A 21,584-nucleotide genomic window follows, 5' to 3' on the forward strand; every position below is an offset into this window, starting at 1 on the left:
ATGTACTGCAGGATTGCTTTGTTCTTCTGGGACTCCACTGTTTTTATTTGTTTCTTCTTAAAAGATGGAGCTGCGGTTGATATTGGAACTTATGTCAAGAATACAGAAACGCTGGATTCAGATGCAGCATCAACAACAAGCCAGTCCTCACGAAAACGTCGGACACTTCCACAGTTGCCACCAAGTGAAAAGCTTGACAGTCCAAAATCAAAAGATTTCCTTCAGCAGCGTTCTTTCCCCAGCACTGAATCAATAAAGAAGTTCGAACTGGAATTGCATCATTTTCCACAAAATCATGAAAAATTATGTATATGTGAGGACAAAGACTTGGAGCCTGACAGTTTGAGTGATGATAATAAGTCTGATGATTCTTCACACATTATAAAAGGGAAGGGTAAAAAATGTAGAATATCAAAAGTCACCAGAAGATTACATCAGGAGCAGACATGGAATGATCATGACAGATCTGAGGCTGGGCAACAGATAACCGATGCCAGTACACAAAGTACAACCAAAGGGTTTCCAGCTCTGAGTAGCACTGTATGCTCCCAAGAACATGATCTGAAATCTGCTTCCTATAGCACTACAAAAGAAAAACAAGAGTTGGAAAGCCTTTCACAACAAACGTCGATAACTCAAATAATGTTAACTAACTTTGAGCGAAAGCCAAAGGATCGACAGTTTAGCTCAAAATCAGCAATTGTTTCGTCCTCCACAAGATGGTCATCTGTCCCATATACGATCCAAGCTGTTACAGGAAACGCAGATGCAATCTACTCTACAGGTAAAATGGGTCGAGTAACTAATAGGAGCCCCTCACAAGAAAGAAAGAAGACTCTTACAAAAGATTCTCGTACACCTGTTTTCAGACAAGAAAGTTTTACTAAAGACAGACCAAGTATTGATAATGCAACAAATAAAGTTCCTAATATTTCAAGCCAGCCACCCTTTAAAGATCATGGAAGAGAATTCTATAGTGTGGATTGCACTGAAGATACACACCTCATTCTGAAAGAGACTGAAGCTGCAATGGCAGCCTTACAGGCAAAACTGCAGTCTCAAGATCGTCATTTTAGCCAACATGAAAGTAATTCCTACGTCCAAGGTGATTCCTTCTCTGGAGAGTCAGATAATGACACAACAAGTTCTGTAAGCTTGAAAAGTAAAAGTGTCACAAGTTCTGCACAGAGGCAGAAGAATATTAGTAGTGTACACAAAGGAAAAACTGCTGCGTCAGCTCCAGACCATCTTCAAGCCAATGCTCGTGAAAGGCTGACAGAGAAGCGCAGAGCCCAGCTTTCAGATACAACCAGCAAACCAGACTACAGGCGCTTTCAGCTGAAACGCAGCACAGGTTCTCGTGGCTCTACAGACTTTACAGACGATGAGAGATCCTCCAGCCTTCCATATTTACCAAACGCTGATATAGGCTCTTCTGATCAGGAGCACTCTCAGACCAGTAAATCTCTGCTACGTAAAAAATTTTCTAGTTCTGTGCGCACAAAAGGGGATTCCAGCAAGGCAGCAAAATCTTGTGTACAAACAACACTGACCCGTTCAAATAGTCTTTCAACACCCAGGCCAACCAGAGCATCTCTGCTGCGGCGAGCTCGTCTTGGAGATGCATCAGATAATGAAAGCGCTGACGTGGACAAGGCTTCACTGGCTTCGGAACTATCCACGACAAGTTCAACTTCTTCAAAGCAACCAGCAGATAAGAAGTTATCACGGCTTGACCTGTTAGCTTTGCCACGGAAACGAGCAGGTTCACTCACTGTAAACAGTGACACAGAAACTTCAGTAATAAGAAGCAGTTTTAGTGCACGAAGCATTGATGTAACTACTGCCAGTCGAAAGGCATCTAGTATTGATGCTAAAGTTACATCTAGAAAAAGTACTGGAAGTTCAGTGAAGCAGACATCACGAGTCCGTGCTAGTGGAGCAAAATCATCATCTAGTGAGTATACGTTAAAAAAACATCCAGTACATCATTACTCTGGCAAACTATTCCAATAGTGAACACACAACACAATATTGTTAATTGTTGTAGGAGCTTTTTAATGAAAATTTAAGGTTAAACATTCTCAACTTAGATCTTTGGAATGTACAAATAAAACAAATGTTTTCCTTAGTGCACCATCAGTGTGCATTGGTGGTGACTTCCATTCTGGATCTGAGCCTGTTAGTTCTGTCTCCCCTTTTATTTTTCCAGTCCCTTTTGGGCCCCTGTTCCTTACTGCACCCCTTCCTGTCACCCAGTGACTTTTTTCATTTCCCCACTCTGATACTTTGTCCTCCCAATCCCTCCCCAAACCTATCGTTACCCCTTTGCCTTCCGATTCTTCTGTCAAGTTTGAGTATCCTTTGAGTAAGCCCACAAGTACTCTGTGCCTCTTTCAGCATTCTCCAAAGAACTGACCAAGGTATTGGACACTGCTTAACTGTCCCATTCACTTCCCTCTTGCTGGCATTCCCCCCCACCCCCCAGACCAGATAAACTCACCAAACCCCTTCTGTCATTCTTGCCTACCCACAACTAACCCCTTGGACATTGCCAGCAGATCAAAATCATTGCTCTTCTCTGCATTCCCCTCCAGAATGTTCATTCATTCATGAACAAGGCCTTGCTTTCCACAACCTACTTATGGATGATTATATGAACTCCTAGATGGTGACTTTTCCCCTTGCTGAAGCCTCACCACCTGTCTCTAATTTCTATCACCCACCCTATCCAAACTCTCCCAGTGGCCCATATCACCAAATCATAGATTGATATTTATAGCTGTCAGTTGTGGTAGCACTCTTACCCCTGAGTCAGAAGGTTGTGAGATCAAGTCCCACTTCAGAGATTTGAGCACAAAGTCTAGGCTGACTCTCCAGTACAGTACTGAGATAGTGCCGCACTACTAGAGGTGCTGACTTTCAGATACAGTGTTAAACCAAGGCCCTGTCTACCCCCTCAGGTGGTAAAGATCCCATGGCATTGTTTCAAGGAATAGCAGAGAAGTTCCCTCAATAATTATCCCACAACCAACATCACTAAAACAGTTCTACTCTCACCTCTCTTTCAAAATCTTTGTTATCTGCTGCACGCTGAATTTTTCCCCTGATTACCAGATCAGGTAACAGATCAATGTGGAACTTAACACCCCATATGACAATTTTATGGATAGAAAAGGGTTGCATTCTATTAATGTGCAACTAGTGTAAGATGCCAATCATTTTACTCTGAATGAATGCCCAGTACCCTAATAGCTGAATGGTAGCTCTGCAGCAATGGCTAATGACACCAGTAATCCAGTAACCTACAGAAAAGGAGGCAGAACAGGTAGACTGAGGCACATGCAACTACAAGAAGTGCTGTCGAGCAGATACTAGGCATCTTCAAGTCTCATTTTGGATGCCTGGCTAAAACTGGTGGAGCCTTGCAATACAGCCCAGCAAGGGTTTCTGGAATCTTTGCAGCTTACTGCCTACTGCAGAATATCACAATGAAGAAAGGCTTGCTAATTCCAGAAGCTGAAGGGATTTATGCAGAAGCGGGGGGGGTGTGTGGTGGGATAGGTGTCTCTATCCTCACAACATGAAGAATGTGTAAAGGAAGCAGAGGAAGTAGCTCAGGACAGCCAGGAACCAAAGAACAGAGGACACGACTGTGTTTTCAATGAATAAACGTTGAAATATCAAATAAAGGCACTTGGCACCTGCCTGTTTTCCCCTAACACCCCCATTGAATTACTCATTGTCGAAGACCTCAGACAATTTTCTTCATAAAACAGAAATCCAAAGGTCACCAGCATTATCCTACTCCTAAAAGATTGCAAGCATACACAGAAATGAACTCATAACTCCATGTGATGGAGCATTGTTTGCTTTCCATAACAATACTCACCCTAACATAATTACTTATTCATATAATGTCTACCCTTTGTCAGTTAACTTGCTTGCTTGAGCTTCTAATCCAGCACTTCAACAAGATGCTTCTTGAATCAGATGAGGTTGCGTAGTGGGAAGCGACGATGGTTCTACTGGAGCCTTAGAGACCGAGGTTATTCTTGTCTCAGAGAACCAGCTGTCTCAGAACTAGCTTTCAGTAGTCTTTCTCCTGAAGTGGCAGAGAGGTGTTGGGTCCAGATCTGAAGTTTTCTTATGCAAGCTTCAAAGGGCACCTTAAGGAAGTAGGCTCAATGCCATTCTCTGGAAAGGCAGTGACATTTGTGACTATACCTTGGAATGTACTGGTGCTGGACACAGGCTCAGAGGTGCTACTGGTTGATGTCATTACAAATGGATTAAATTTCCATTCGGATCTTGGAGTCTCTGAGCAAGTGTGTTCAGGGTGATCCTCGAGGTGTGTGAAGGCTGATAGAGATTGTGAATTGACAGCAATGCCTTGACTTGCAATAGCTCCCCTTGAGAGGAGATGAATCTCTTCCTGCATTGTTTGGCGGTTCTTAAGCTAGTGGAGATGACCACTTCTACCATTTACCTCCAGAAGCCTGAATGACCCTCTCATAGAGCTTCCTACTTTTTATTCCCAGCTAGAAGGAAAATGCAGGCAACCTGCCAATGGGAGGAGAATTCTACCCACAGTGACTTTACTTGCCCTTGGCTGCCATTATTCTTGGCTACTTATTAATTGCAGGAAAAGTAGGCAAAGACATGTTGACACATGTTTCAAGATCTAGCATCAGAATGCAGTTGGAATTGTGAACCAAATCAACAGCCCTGTTACCTTGTGATGAGTTAAACATTGTTTTCAAAAAAAATGCATCTGGGGCTGTCTATTTGGGATACGTTCTTGAGCATGGGACCAGTGTGGGCATAGAGTATTACTTACTCTATTTTGATGAATGCTGCACTAAATCGTAACAACACAACTTTTCCGAGAGGCCCTACACAATGTGTACAGTGTGTCAGTACACCAGAGTAGTAGGATATATTTACATAGTCATGTAGTAAGTTACTGTTCTGTAAGAGGAGTGTTCTGAAATATCTGCTTACAGGGAGAGAGATGAGTGAAAGGTGAATAAATCTTGAGTAATCAATTCCAGAGTACAGTTGGAAGAGGCTTTTGGAAACGTTGTCTTAATAGGTGTTTCAGCTGCAAAATGGTGAGTGGGGCAGATGAATCTAAAGGAGGAAATAACAAAGATATTTTGAATTCTATAATAATTTGATATTCTTTTCTAGTTTTGTAATTGATATAGCAGCATATAAACTTTATAAACTGTGCACAATAATTGGTTCCATCTTTACAGTACCCTTGGAATAAAATAGGTGTGAACTGAAAAAGGTCATTGTTCGCAGTGTCTTGTTAAAGACTTAGAATTTTATTTCACTCACTTCTAATCCTATTACGGTAATATATAATGAAATTTATTATCTGGTATACTCACACAAATCAGATTAACTGTAACAACGTCTGTGTTTACTATTAACACTTACTTTGGTGGTGAGTTCATGGGATTCTCTTACTAAAGAAACTTAATGTGTGGTGCTTATTGAGCATGATGAAAGTTTTATGTTTTGCTTTTTCTTACTAAAGAAACTTAATGTGTGGTGCTTATTGAGCTTGATGAAAGTTATGTTTTGCTTTCTCTTACACTAGTGTATGTTAACTCCTCTGGCTATTTTATAACCAGGTTCCTACAAAATGGAGATTAAAAGATTGGTCTTATGCTTCAAAAACAATGCCATATTTTAAAATTTGTTTTAAATGCAGTTTTACTTCCTGGCTGGCTTAACAAGCTGGAAAGATGTTTAAAAAGTAACACTGCATTAGTCTGGGGACAAGTGGGGAGGGAAAAGAGTTGTATCTCTGTGCGCAACTGCATAAAGTACCGTATTGGTATGCTCCGTGACTAATGAACATCACAGTTGGTTCAGATGCATGTTTTGAAATATTGGGAATAAATCTTCATGCGTTTTTTTTCTTTGAATCTTTGAAGAGAAGACAAGCTAACAAAACAGTTAACAAAGCATATGGTATCCTGGGCTTTATAAATAGAGGCATAGAATACAAAGCCAGAAAGTTATGCTGAACTTATATAAACCATAAGTTTAGTCCTAGCTGGAGTATTGTGTCCAATTCTGGGCACCACACTTAAGAAAGGGTGTAAAGGTTTTGGAGAAAATACAGAAGAGGTTTACTAGAATGGTTCCTGGGATGAGGGATTACAGTTATGTGGATAGACTGAAGAAACTGGGATTGTTCTCCTTAGAGCAGAGAAGACTGAAGAGGAGATTTGATAGAGGTGATTGGCAAAAGAGCCAGGGGCAACATGAGGGAAAAGTTTTTTTTACTCAGCAAGTGGTTAAGATTTGGAATGCACTGCCTGATAAAATGCTGAATACAGATTCATTAGTAGCCTTCAAAGGGAGTTGGATAAATATTTGAAGGGGAAAAAAAATTGCAGGGATATGGGGAAAGAGAGGGACAGTGGGACTAACTGGATTGCTCTTCAAAAGTGCCAGCATAGGCTCGATGACTGGTCGCCTTCTGTGTTCTATTCTGTGAAAGTCATTGAGAAGCTTTGTCCTCATATTTGCAAGAGATCTGGCTTGTTGCAGTGAAAAAGCTGGCTTTTCGTGGGAATATAGAAACGGAAATGTTCAATCCCTCAAACCTGTTCTGCCATTCAGTATGATCATGGCTTATCTGTATCCTAATTCCATCCACCTGCCTTGGTTCCGTATCCCTTAATATCCATGGCTAACAAAGATCTATCTGTCTAAGATTTAAAATTATTTATTGAGCTAGCATCTACTGCTTCTTGTGGGACAGAGTTACACATCTGTACCTTCCTTTGCATAAAGAAGAGTTAGTATTGTTCTTAATGAATACTTTCCTTCTGTCTTCATAAAAGAGGGGAACGATGCAGATATTGTAGTGAAGAAAGTGGGGTCTAAGTATTGGATGTGATAAAAATAGGGAGAGGGGAATTATTAATGGAATCAGCATCCTTGAAAGTTGATAAATCATGAGGGCCGGATGAAATGTACCCTAGGCTGTTAAAAGAAGCAAGAGAGAAAATAGCGGAAGGTCTGACCATTATTTTCCAGTCCTCACTGGATACAGGTGTGGTGCCGGAGGATTGAAGAACTGCTAACATTGTACCTCTGTTTAAAAAGGGAGCGAGGGATAGACTGAATAATTACAGGCCAGTCAGTCTAACCTCCATAGTGGGCAAATTATTGGAATCTATTCTGAGAGACAGGATAAACTGTCACTTAGAAAGGCACAGTTTAATCAAGGATAGTCAGCATGGATTTGTTAAGGGAAGATCTTGTCTGACCAACTTGATTGAATGTTTTGAGCAAGTAACAAGGAAGATAGATGAGGGTAGTGCAGTTGATGTGGTCTACATGGATTTTAGCAAGGCTTTTGACAAGGTCCCATATGGTAGACTGGTTTAAAAAATAAAATCCCATGGGATCCAGGGAAATGCAGCAAATTGGATACAAAATTGGCTCAAAGGCAGGAAACAAAGGGTAATTGTTGACGGGTGTTATTGTGACTAGAGGGCTGTTTCCACTGGTGTTCCGCAGGGCTCAGCACTGGGTCCCCTGCTTTTTGAGCTATAAACGATTTGGACGTAAATGTAGGGGGCATGATCAAGAAGTTTACAGACAACATAAAGATTGGCCCTGTGGTGAATAGCTGTAGGCTGCAGGAAGATATGATGGTCTGGTCAGATGAGCAGAAAAGTGGCAAATGGAATTCAACCCAGAGAAGTGTGAGGTGATGCATTTGGGGAGGTCAAACAAGGCAAAGGAATACACGATTAATGGGAAAATACTGACAAGTGTAGAGGAAGTGAGGGACCTTGCAGTGAATGTCCACAGATACCTGAAGGTAGCAGAACAGGTCGATAAGGTGGTTAAGAAGGCATATGGAATCCTTTCCTTTATTAGCCGAGGTATAGAAAAAAAGAGCAGGGAGGTTGTGCCGGAACTGTATAACTCATTGTTTAGGCCACAACTTGAGTACTGTGTTCAGTTCTGGTCACCTCATTCCAGAAAGGATGTCATTGCACTAGAGAGGGTACAGAGGACTGGAAAAATGCAGCTATGAGGAAAGACTGGATAGGCTGGGGTTGTTTTCCTTGCACAGTGGCGCAGTGGTTAGCACCGCAGCCTCACAGCTCCTGCGACCCGGGTTCAATTCCGGGTACTGCCTGTGTGGAGTTTGCAAGTTCTCCCTGTGTCTGCGTGGGTTTCCTCCGGGTGCTCCGGTTTCCTCCCACATGCCAAAGACTTGCAGGTTGATAGGTAAATTGGCCATTATAAATTACCCCTAGGATAGGTAGGTGGTAGGGAAATATAGGGACTGGTGGGGATGTGGTAGGAATATGGAATTAGTATAGGATTAGTATAAATGGGTGGTTGATGGTCGGCACAGACTCGGTGGGCCGAAGGGCCTGTTTCAGTGCTGTATCTCTTTAAAAAAAAAAGAGGGCTGAGAGGAGATCTGATTGAAATGTACAACATTTTGAAGGGCCTGGATAGAGTTTATGTGAAGGGTCTATTCACCTTCACAGAGAGGTCAGTGACTAAGGGGCATAGATTTAAAGTGATTGGTAGAAAAATTAGAGGGAAGATGAGGAAAAACTTTTTCACCCAGAGGGTGGTGGGGGTCTGGAACTCACTGCCTGAAAGGGTAGTTAACGCAGAAACCCTCAACTCACTCAGGAGTCTGGATATGCACCTCAAGTGCCCTAATCTGCAGGGCTACGGACCAAATGTCGTAAAGTGGGATTAGAATGGGTGGATCGTATTTCGGCCGGCACTGACACGATGAGCCAAGTGGCCTCTTTCTGTGCCTTAAATTTTCTGTGATTCTAACTGCTCTCCTGAATGGCCTCGCTCTGATTTTAAGGTTATGCTCCCTTGTCCTAGACTCCCCTATCAGCAGAACAGGTTTCTCTCTATCTACCCCATAAATTCATTTCAAATTCTTAGAAACTTCAATTAAATCTTAACCTTTTAATAATCCAGTTTATGTAATCTCTCCTCATAATCTAACCTTTGGAGCCTTAGACAAAGCCAGTATGTCCTTTCTAAGGTGCAATGCTCAGCACTGTACACAGTACTCCGATGTGGTCTAGCCAGAGCTTTGGATAGCTGTAACAAAAGTTATTCCCCTTAACCTTTATAACTAGGGGGTTAGAATGTAAACACTCCATTAGCTTTTTGATTATTTTTGTACTTGACTACTATCTTTCGTGACCTGTGTATATGGACTCCTAAATCTCTTTGAAGTCTTGAACTTTGGGGGAGTTGAGGGTTATGCGGAACAGGCAGAAAAGTGGAGTTCAGGCCAAGATCAGGTTATCCACGATCTTACTGAAGGGCAGAGAAGGCTCGAAGGACCATATGGCCTACTCCTGCTCCTATTTCTTATGTTCTTATGTTTTTTGGACCTAAACTGTTCTGAACTTTTCACCATGTTTTAAAAAAAAAAGCTGGATTGATCCTTTTGCTAATGCAGCAGAATTTGTTTCAGTGGCCAAGAGCTCAGCCTTCTTTCACATGCCAGTGATATGCCAAAGCATATCAAATGTTTTTGAATGGGAAAATTCATTTTACAGAACATTCAGAAAGAAGCATAATTACATTTTATTTTAAAGGTCTAAGCTGAACTCCTGATATGTGTGCACTGACCTCTGCTCCAAGTTTCTGAACAATCTCCCTTTGTAGGAATCATGTGCTTTGTCTTAAAACTTGGGTTTTTCTACTTTTTGCTTTTATTACTTTTCTCTTTGTTTGAAACTAATTCTTTTACAAGACTCAAGATGGAGACAACAAACTTCAGATTACACTTCTACTTCAGAGGAGGAGTATAACTCAAATCACACCTCTCCTAAACACAACCGCTTACATACTTCAACAGCCACACACAGCAGTAGAGCCCCGTCTTCCAATTCAGGAAGAACAAGACAAAATGTGGATGATGATGAAGATCCGTATGAAAATTGGACTACACACAGTGCAGAAATTGCAAGGTATTGTATTTTGTACTATAGAGCATAAAAATGGAAAACAAGCAGTTAAGCAGATCATTTTGATTTCATACTTGGTGTGGTTTTTCTTCCTTTCTTTGATCTTAATCATTATTACACACCATTCTAAAATCAAGACCACAGGCTAGTGACCAGTTCCCAAAGTGCCGCTAACATTGCTGTTGATCCAGCTGCTAAAAGATGCATTCAGTGCCTTGCTGTCTGATATCTTCCTCTGAGAAAATGCCAAGATGCTCAGTCTATCCCCCAGTAGCAAGGCTGACATCAAAGTCAGGATTTGTAGATAAAAGTAGGAACACACATAGAGTACCAATATACTGTGTCGCCTACTATACGTACTTGTAGCTCATAACTACATAAAGAGCAAGGAACGGCTAGGTTGAGTATACGTTGTTTAAAGCATACCTTCCTTTTATAGAAGAAAATAATAGACTTGCCAGAATTTTTAAGCATAGTTTTATTGCTGGCATGGAGACCCTTAAGCACAAGGCCTCTGTGGTCATGTCAATTACAGAAGATATCCAAATACCAAACAAATTTTGTAACTTTGATCAGGCCTGATAATCACTCTGCTGTCCTAGTCAATAGTGTGGTTTCCTAGAGGTTCCATAGCTCTTGGTTCTTGTGCCTGTTTGAAGTTATGACCCCATCTATTTCACTCAGACATGGCAGCTCTGTATGTAAGTGGTTTAAATTAAGTCTATTATGTTCTATAGAAAGGGAGTACTTTGAACAAAATATATTCTAAACCTTGAAATTTTTCTCCCTTTAATCAGCACATAGTCTTCTTCCAGGGAAAGCAGGCTACACATTCCTTCGCTAGTTTTGTCACTAATGCTTTAACTTTGGAACGGAGTACTGTCTGTCACCCCTCGTGGCGTGTTCTCACTTTTGTAGGTCTGCTGAGCCCGGATGAAACTTGCCATGTAAATCGTTGCAGAACTCTTGAATGAAATTCAAACAAAAGAAGTGGCTCAAATTCTTTTCCCTGATTAAGCTCATGGTTCTTGCTTTGAAACTGATGCAAACTTTCTCTGTGGAGGGTGAATAACACTAACATTTCAGTGTCGTTTAAAATATATTTGAAAAAGGAAAAAAAATCACTATCATAGCCCTCTGGTTTGTGACATGAGTGGAGATTAAGCTTTGTTCTGTTGTCCGCTGGCTTTATGGCTGGAGACAGGCTTGTTGACATCAGTTAGTGCACAGTGGTAAACGCTCTCTTCATGTGCCTGCTTTTTGAATGAGTTCAATCAGCGTTGTAGATCACAGGTAATAAATAGTTAAGAACAAAAGATATATGTTTGAACTAACATTATTCATACTTCCAGTAAAAATTCTGTGTATTCAGCTGTAGTTTTGATAAACTAAAAGCCACCAGATATTCAAGCTTCATAGACAATGAAATCTGTTCCAAAGCCACTTATCCCAGGTTTTTACCTCAGTACTTTGGATTTTCCCTTTTTTTGGGTATCTCCCAGACAGCCAATGGGACATGAAATATTTCCAAATGGAATAAACCATTATGTTTGTCAATAGAGGTTGCATTAAGAAGACCACTAATATCTTATAAGTGGTTTTCCAGATAATTTGCAAGCAACAATATTGCTAGTTAAGGTAAGCCCTTCAAATGAGATATAAATGCTTTTCCAAAGATCTTTTTCTGGTGAGAGATATCAGCTAAGGTAACATTAGTATCAGTTTATCTATTGCCTGATATGTTTTGAGAATGCTATATATTTGAGCATTCTTAAAATTAAAGATGAAAGGAAAATAGTTCCATTAATAAGATTGCCTTTATAAAATGTGAAAAACAATCATCAGTTATGTCAGTATAAATTCTGTACTTGAAAAATAGGTATATAGAGTGATTTTCTTTTAAGGTTGTAATCTAATTTCAGGGCTCAGGTGACAATTATAACCTGATTTTTGAAAATCCAGTACATCGCTGACGCTACAGTTTAATCGATGACGTGTTTATCAATATCACAGTTAACTACAGGAAAAATTAATTTGCCACAATGTAATGTCATTCAATCAATGTTGCTGGAGTGTTGCTGACAGTTTTATGAAATAGAGGAAACGAGAAGTTCTGGTACAGGAACAGTTGAATTTCAAATTACTATAGTCTTGGCATTGATTCAAAACTTCTAAATCGTTCTGTGCTGCATCAGGCTATAAGCCTGATTGCATTCTTTGTAACATGGTAACAACTCAGGGAAGGCCTCACTATTTCTGTAACACTTCAAGAATTCTGTGTTCCTCCAAATCTGGCTGCTTGTGCATTGTCGCTACTTTTCACCTTGCCATCAGCATCCATGTCTTTTAGCCACCTAGGCTATATGCTCTTAAATTTCCTCCCTAAATCTCTCCCCCTCTACACCTATCTCACTTCCTTTAAAACCCTCTTTAGAACCAACCTCTTTGGACGAGGTTTTTGACGCCCTTCATAATACCTTATACCGTGGCTTAGTATCCATTCTTTCTTTTTGCTGAAGCACTTTCTATCTTAATGCCACTGTGGAAATGCAGGCAGTTATTAGCCTATTATGTTCAGATTTTATAAAATTAACACAACAGTACAAAATCTGATCTTGGACTTCCAAGCTTGAACTGCATCTAGAGAGAACATTTTGAGTTTTAGAATATTGGGTGAAGGCCTGGTTATAGGTCTGTTGTTGCTTTCATACTGGGGCTTTCTTGGTTTGGATTCTAGGAGAGCAGCATTGTGAGGCAGCTCCCACTGTTTACATCACTAAATCCAACTTCCTTATACCAGTGTCCGAGTTATAAGACCACACAACTGATTTTGCCACTAGAGAAATTCATCTGGATTTAGTAGTGTAAACACCTGGGAGCCAGCTTGTGGAAACCAATCTCCCGAAATTTGATTTTAACAAGTGCCAGTCATAATTGGTTTTGGTAATGGGTACACTTAGAGTAAAAAAATTAAGAGTATTGTGTAGGAGTTACTTTGGCACATGATTAAAGTGTATTGGGTTCATTGTGATTTGTGAATCCCAGAGTCCATTTGCATGCACATTTTGGCTACCGTTCCAGACCTGAGCCCATCACTCTGTTTCCACTTTCACTTTTTTAAAAAAACTTGTGTACCTCTCCAAGCCCTCTCTTCTATCAACATGCCTCCTTTCACTTCTCCACTCTGAGGTGCTCTACCCTCCCAATGCCCTACCTCAACCCTTCAGTACTCCTCGACCTTCCTGCTCTCTCGCTGACGTCCCAGACTTGATTCCCTCTTAGTTAAGTCTACAGCTTCCCACTTTGCCTCTCTCGGCATCTTCCAAAGGGCTCATCGAGGCACTCGGCGCTGGCTCATTACCAGCAGAAACCCCAGTTCTCCCCATCCCACCCTCTCCTACCCAGTGCACCCACTGGGAGCTAATCTTTCTAATCTCCTTCCTGTACAACATATCCCTCCCACTGCTGACCCAATGGATTGTGTTCTCACCAGCCCTCTACATAATCTCCCTCCAGAATGTCCGCCCGCTTGTGGACAAGGACCTTGCTGTTCATGAACTTATTGTGGATTGGGATCAGAAAGCCATTAGTACTCTTTCTGGACTCAGACTTTGTCTTTTACTACAACTATTTAGCACTCCATTTGCATTCTATTGCATGGCATCTCTGTCACTTAATCTCTCCTGCCCTCCATCGTATCCTAGACCTTCCCTTTTGTTGTTCTTTCTCCCCCCCCACCTCCCCCCTTTCTCTTGCTCAAACATTGTTACATTTCTAGTTTTTGCCAGTTCTGATGAAAGGTCACAGACCTGAAATGTTAACTATGTTTCTCGCTACACAGATGCTGCCAGACCTGCTGAGTATTTCCAGCTTTTTCTGTTTCCATTTCAGAGTTCCAGCATCTGCATTATTTTGCTTTTAACTTATTGTGGATGATTGCTTCAACATCATGGCCTGAACAGAAACCTCGCTGAGGGGTGATGACACCTTTCCCCTTAATGAAGCCTCCCCACCTGGCTATAAATTTCACCAGTTGCCCCATCAAGACTGTTGTGGTGGTGTAGCTCTTAATACCAAATTTGACCTTGGACTGATCCCCTACTCCTCTGGCGCTTTCTCTTCCTTTGAGCATCTCGCCCCCTCACTTATCTTTCAAAATCATCATTCCCTACTGCCCTCCCAAGTATGCTAAAAATTTTGCTGCCAAGTTATCTTCTCTGCTTTCCTCCCTCAGCATCTGCACCAAATGATGTCTCATCCTAGGTGATTTCTATCTCCATCTTAACTCATCATGCTCTCTCTCCTCTGAGTTCACTGCCCTCTTATCCTCTCTAAATCTCTCCCTGCATGTAAACTCACCAATCCATATTCACGACCACCCCCTTGACCTTGCCATCTCACGTGGTCTTGCTAGTGCCATTGTATCGCTTACGGATAAGGCCACCTCTGATTACTTCCTTGTATCATTCTCCACCCATATCCCATTTCCACACCCCAACCCTCCCTCCTTCTGTATCCACCCCTGGAGAAAACTATCCTCCAATTTACTTACAACTGCACTTTCAAAATCCCAATTGTCTCGCCTTTGGCCCTTTGTTTGCCGCAATATTTCAGCAGCTACTGATTTGTTCGACCGCACTCTCACTTTCAGCTTTAATGCCCTAGTGGAAAATAAAACCATTACACTCTCTCACCCTGGCCGTTCCCTCATTATGGTCCTAATCTCTGCTTTCTTAAGTCCACGGGACACAGGCTTGAAAGGACATGGCGGACAGCTGGTTTAGCCATCCAGTGCTAGATCTGGCTGGACCACATAAAGCACTATCGGGTCCTGCTCATGTCTGCAAAAACTGTTCACTATTCCAGGTAAAGGCCAGCTCGAGCCTGCAAATAAAACCCGACCCGAGCCCGACAGAACCACATGCGACCCCGAGCCGAACCCGGCCCGAGTCCTTTCATTTTTTTCCCGCTCCCAACCCGACCCATCAGTTAACCTACCTTCCGTTTTTCATTTGGTTGCTTATCTGCACAAGCTTAAAATAAAATAACTGTAACAAAACCAACTTTCAAGTCCAAAAAGTACATTAACATTGGAGCCACTTACCGGAGGTGGTGATAGAGCTTGTCCGACCCGACCTGAGCCCAAATGCCAGGCCCGGAAATGTGACCCGACCAGACCCCCAACGCGTGTCGTCTGGTTCGGGTTGCGTAGCCATGGTCTAATTCCAGGATTATCCTGGAAAGCAAAAATAATCCCTAGCTTCTTTTCTCTATTGCAAACCATCTTCTTAAACCCCTCTACCCTGTCTCCTGCACCCTCACCTCCACCAATAAGTGCGAGGAGCTGATGGACTTCTATGTCGCTAAGATCGCGACCGTACAATCAGCTGCCTCTGCTGTGTCCCTCCCTTCCACTAGGGCCAAACTTCCTTTAATACCCTAGCCCTGAAATTGTATCATTCTCTAGTTTCGCTCCTATCTTTCCTCATGCCCTCTCTGAGCTCATCTTGTCCATGAGACCCACCTCCTGTTCCCCCGATCCTATTCCCATTAAACTGCTAATCACCCAACTTCCCCTCCTGGACCCCATCTACAAACCGATATTGTAAACAGTTCTCTCTCTCCAGGTGTTGTCCCTCTCTCCTTTAAATCTGCCATCAACACTCCCTCTCCTCAAATAACCAATCCTTGACCCCACTGTCCTTGCAAACTATCATCCCGTCTCCAACCTCTCTTTCCTCTCCAAAGTCCTTGAATGTGTTGTCACCTCCCAAATCTATTCCCATCTTTCCTGGAACTCTATGTTTGAATCTCTCTATTCAGGTTTCTGCTCCTGCCACAGTACCAAAACTCGTCTTATCAAAGTCACAAATGACATCCTGTGCGACTGTGACAAAGGTAAACTATCTCTCCTCATCCTTCTCGACCTGTCTGCATAGTTGACCACATCATCCTCCTCCAACACATCTCCAGCATCATCCAGCTGGGTGGGACTGCTCTCACCTGGTTCCATTCTTATCTATCTAATGGTAGCAAGAGTACCATTTGCAATGGCTTCTCTTCCCATTCGTATATCATTATCTCTGATGTCCACCTAAGATCAATCCTTGGCCCCCTCCTATTTCTCATCTACATGCTGCCCCTTGGTGACATTATCTGAAAGCACAGCGCTAGTTTTCACATATACGCTGACAATACCCAGCTCTCCCTCACCACTACCTCTCTCGATTCCGCCACTGTTGCTCAATCAGATTGCTTATCCAACATCCAATACTGGAAGAGCAGAAATTTCCTCCAGTTAAATATTGAGAAGACTGAAGCCACTATTTTTGGTTCCTGCTCCAAACTCCATTCCCTAGCTACCGACTCCATCCCTCTCCCTGGCAACAGTCTGAGACTAAATCAGTCTGTTCACAATCTTTGTGTCATATTTGACCGTGAGATGAGCTTCTGACCACATATTCACATCATCACTAAGACTTCCTATTTCCACCTCCATAATATTGCCTGACTTCACCCCCATCTCCGCTCATCTGCTTCTGAAACCCTCATTCGTGCTTTTGTTATCTCTAGACTTGACTATTCTAACACACTGTTCCGATGAAGGGTCACTGACCCGAAACGTTAACTCTGCTTCTCTTTCCACAAATACTGCCACACCTGCTGAGTGGTTCCAGCATTTCTTGTTTTTATTCTAACACATTACTGGCTGGTCTCCCACATTCTACCGTCAGTAAACCTGAGGTCATCCAAAACTCTGCTGCCCGTGTCATAACTCGCAACAAGTCCCATTCACCTATCACCCCTGTGCTTGTTGACCTACATTGGCTGCTAGTCAAGCAATGTCTTGATTTTAAAATTCTTGTTTTCAAATCCCTCCATGGCCTCATCCCTCCATTTCTCTGTAATCTCCCCCAGCCCCACAACACTCCGAGATATCTGCACTCATCAATTCTGGACTCTTGAGCGTCCCTGATTTTACTCATTCCACCATTAGTGGCTGTGCCTTCAGCTGCCTAGGCCCTAAGCTCTGAAATTCCTTCCCTACATCTTTCCGCCTTTTCACCTCTCTAAGACACTCCTTAAAACTGCCTCTTTGACCAAGCTTTTGGCCATCTGAACCTAATAACTCCTTATGTGGCTCAGTGTCATATTTTGTTTTATAATGCTCCTGTGAAGCGCCTTGCGATGTTTTATTATGGTTAAAGATGCTATACAATTAAACGTTCTTTTTCCCCTGACAAATTCACAATCAGTTGCTACATGTGTCTACTTAAAAACTTTTGTTAGCAATGAATATAATTATTCTGTTTTTCAGACTCAGCCAAGATTTAGCCAAAGATTTGGCAATCCTTGCTAGGGAGATTCATGATGTGGCGGGAGATGGAGATTCTTTTATTTCATTACCACTAACATCCACCCTTGGCTCCACAATTTCAGCCAGGGAAGAGGTAAGATCACAGTTTTAAACTACTTCCACTACGCTCTAGCAGAGTACATATAAGTATATTAAAAATGTAAGCAGTAATAAAAGGCATTTAAATTATTATGATGACCCTATTGTATGATTATAGGATATTTAATATTAAAGAGTCGTTAGATTTGTAACTAGGAAGACGGTAAATGATTTGGAAAGCATGAATACAAAAGTATTTGCACAAGGCTTTCAGAAACATGCATTCTCGAAGATTTCTAAGAATTTAGTGAAATCCAATTAATTCAAAGCCTTGTTTATTCATTTTCACCTGCTAAAGCATCAATTATACTTCTCACTCAAAAACATTGTGTGGCACTATCTTTTTGTAATGCTCAATATAGACTGGAAAATTAACAAGTACAGATATTGCAAGTAGAAGCTATGGACATTTTTTTTGCATTGAAAACAAATTATTAATGAAGCTGATTAGACTCTGCATACCACAAACCAAATCTGAATCAGAAGCATTTTAATCAACTTTACTCATTTACAATGAAACTTTTGTGAATATTTTTCTAATATTAAAGAACTTTTAGTGTGGGGTGGCAGGGTGCTTTTCGAAATGCCCTGAATGTGAGAAACCACACGGGTGACTCTTATTTACTAGATTTTTGTTTTGTTTGCTTTACTGTTGAACCTCTTCCTGTATGAAGAGTTAGAGCTTCTTTATAGTCTTGTCATTATTTGTTCTGCATGGATGTTTCAAACTTTGAGACAATTCAGTTCCTTTCGAATCTTTTTACTGCTAAATTTTGATGGATGTTCTCACCAAGTAATATGTTGTCTCTTATTTAATTTTTCTTAAACTCAGATTCCAAAATCATCATCACGGACATCTCATAAATCACAGGTGCATCATTCAGTTTCCATCTTTCATTTTAGAACATGTGATTTTATTTATGTTTACACACTAAGAACGCACATCGTTAAACTAAGATTTTAAATGTAGTTTACACATTTTTTTAGTTGGTACAGCACATTCCTGAAGCAAGTCTGAACTTCCAGAAGGTTCCCCCAGAATCTTCAGGAATTAAGAAAGATTTGGATCAAAATATGAATGATAGCAAAGATCCAGATTCAAAAAGAAGAAGCTGGAACAGAGAAGAGGTTATCTATGTTTTTTTTTATATTTAAGAAATGCCATGAGTTGCCTTTGTTTCTCAGAAGTGTGGGTGCATCATTTTATATTAACTACTATGGGGTTGAACTAATTTGTAAGGCATTGTAAAGCTAACTGCAATGTTTATTACAAGTGAATGTGTCATCATAAAATGTACATTACATGAAGCCTTAGATGTTTTGTAAATGGTATATCTGTACAACCCATATCAGCAATTTATATTGAAACAAATGCAATTAATCATGAAATATGCTAGAGAAGTATAGAATGAGTTCATAGTTACATATGCCAGTGTGTACAGACCTGATTTAAGTATACAGAAGATATTAATTTACCTGTGGAAAATTGTATCATCAAATTATAGAATAGTACAACACAGAAGGAAGCCATTCACCCATCGACCGCCCACTGCACCGGCTCTTTCGAAGAGCAATCAAATTAGTCCCACTCCCTCGCTCTTCCCCATTTTTCTCTTTCATGTATTCCCTTTTGAAAGCTACTATTGAATCTGGTTCCATCACCCTATCAGGCAGTGCATTCCAAATCCTAAACACTCGTTGCATAAAAAATGTTTTTTCTCTTGTCATCTCTCGTTCTTTTGCCAGTCACCTCAAATCTGTGCACTCTGATTATGGACCCGTCAGCCACTGGAAATAGTTTCTCTTTATTTACTTAATCTAAACCCTTCATGATTTTAAACACCTCTATCAAATCTTCTTAGCCTTTTCTGCTCCAAGGAGAACAACCCCACCTTCTCCAGAAGCAAATTACTTCGCTTGCTGGAAATCTGAAATAAAAACAGAAAATGCTGGAAATACTCAGCAGATCAGGCAACATTGGTAGAGAGAGAAAGAGAGTTAATGAATCAGGTTGGTGAACTTGTGCTTGTTTCTCCACAGATGCTGCCTGAACTGCTAAGTATTCTAGCATTTTCTGCTTATCTTCATAACTGTAATCCCTCATCCCAGCATTCTAGTTCTAGTTAATCTCTTCTGTATCCTCTCCAAAGCCTTCATGTCCTTTTATATAAAGTTCAGTGCCAAAAATCAAACATAACACTCCAGCTGGCGCCAAGCTAGTGTTTTAAGTAAGTTTAACATAACTTCCTGGCTTTTATACTCTATGCCTCTATTTTTAAAAAACCCAGAATTCCATATGCTTTATTAACCACTTTGTTAATCTGTCCTGCTACCTTCAAATATTTATGTATAAAAACAATTTGTGCAGGTTGTTGCACCTCTTTTAAAATTGTACCATTTAACTTGTATTGTCTATCCTCATTCTTCCTCCCAAAATGTATCACATCACACTTTTCTGCATTGAATTTCATCTGCCATGTTTCCTCCCATTCCATCAACCTGTCTGTGTCCTCTTGAAGTCTATTACTATCTTCCTCAGTGTTTACTATACTTTCAAGTTTTCATGTTATTTTCAAATTTCAAAATTGTGCCCTTTATCACTAAATCCAAGAGACTAATTATGTCAAGAACAGCAGTGGTCTGTGTACTGAACCCTAACGAACACCACAATATACCTCCTTCCAGTCTGAAAACTGGCCATTCACCATAACATTCTGTTTTCTATTCTTTGGCCACTTTTATCCCATGGGCTTCAATTTTGCTAACAACAATGCCTTCAGAAAGTCCATACACACAGCAGTTGCACTGCCCTGATTTGCCCTTTCTGTTACCTCATTAAGGTTCTGGTGTGCTGGATATATAGAAAAGTCCTTGAGCTTATAAAATGTTTATAAAATTGATTTAACAGTGTGATTCTAAAACAAACACTTATTACAGTAATATAGCTGTTTGCAAGTCTGGAAGGCTTCATTAATGCAATACTAATCCCATACTACAAAAGTGAACACTTAACATACAACTTAAATCAAAAAATTCTTTTTTTGTGAAGTTTTGCCCTCTGCAAGTGAGGGATGCTAGTACTGAGGAATGGAACGCCTTGCATTATGGGCACTAAGCCCTGTATAGCATGGTTAGCTGCAAGCTGAATATTTACTTTGCCCTGGAAATCACTGTCACTGGGTCAAAATCCTGGAACTCCCTCCCTACCAACACTGTGGGTGTACCTATACCAAATGGACTGCAGCAGTTCAAGAAGGCAGCTCACCACCACCTTCTCGAGGACAATTAGAAATGGGCAATAAATGCTATTCTTGCCAGTGACACCGACATCCCATGAACGAATTAAAAAAAAAATTTACTCAGCCACAATCTCAGAGCAGAACCTCCAACTGCCCAGTTTTCCATTTCCTGCACCAACCATCTGGTGGCCACCAAGAGCCAATTCATGCCAAATTAGGGACAGTGTGCTGTTATGGGCCTATAGACACCATGAACTGGATTGAGGTTATCCACACTCCTATCACTTTATATCTCTTTTGAATCTCGGGTCCTTTATAGCAGGCAGACCTGAGTATATTTCAATTCCAAAAATCTGGGTTGGTTTTTAACGTAGGTCACAGAAATGAAAACTAAATGTCAGAAATAACTTTATCTTTGCAATAACACAAAAATGCACAGTAAACATACCATTTTCATTTAATGTTTTTCTTGCATCTGATTGCTTTCTTGTCTATCCATTCTCCTATTTCTTTTAGCTACTTCATTTCTGTCTAATATCTTTATGCTATCTATTCTAAACCTTCAGAGGATTGTTGGCCCGGATTTTGCAAGGCATCTTGCAGTGTGTCCTGTTAGTTAGACTTGCAATTGCATGATCAAGTTTTAAATTTTGCCCATAAAGTTGATGGACGTGTGAGTTGACGGTGCAGTGAGGGCAATGGGGAATCTGGGAGCAATGGTGAGTAGTGGGAACAACTACAAAAATTAAAGGATTGAAAAATAAGCAGAGAATGAATTAGAATGGGAGAATTCAAAGTCAAATTAGATATAGAAAGATAAGTGAGCGAAAAAGAAAGCATGAGAAAAAGAGATGGAGTGAGAAAAAAGTTGTACTTTAAATTTGA

The 21,584-nt window shown here is 40.9% G+C and overlaps 1 protein-coding gene across 4 annotated transcripts in view; it reads left to right on the plus strand.

Moving 5' to 3' along the window:
• Window positions 1-21,584, plus strand: part of LOC137373752 (centrosomal protein of 170 kDa protein B-like) — a 127,897-nt gene that overhangs the window by 75,785 nt on the left and 30,528 nt on the right. For 3 of the 4 annotated variants that reach the window (XM_068039054.1, XM_068039056.1, XM_068039053.1), the window contains exons 12-16: window positions 65-1,957; window positions 9,791-10,007; window positions 17,323-17,455; window positions 18,293-18,331; window positions 18,448-18,588. In XM_068039054.1, the coding sequence (XP_067895155.1) occupies window positions 65-1,957; window positions 9,791-10,007; window positions 17,323-17,455; window positions 18,293-18,331; window positions 18,448-18,588 (2,423 nt within the window). The remainder of the gene's footprint in view (window positions 1-64; window positions 1,958-9,790; window positions 10,008-17,322; window positions 17,456-18,292; window positions 18,332-18,447; window positions 18,589-21,584) is intronic. The other variant, XM_068039055.1, reaches the window with a different exon arrangement.

Source organism: Heterodontus francisci, chromosome 9, assembly GCF_036365525.1.
Source record: "Heterodontus francisci isolate sHetFra1 chromosome 9, sHetFra1.hap1, whole genome shotgun sequence".
Taxonomy (NCBI): domain Eukaryota; kingdom Metazoa; phylum Chordata; class Chondrichthyes; order Heterodontiformes; family Heterodontidae; genus Heterodontus; species Heterodontus francisci.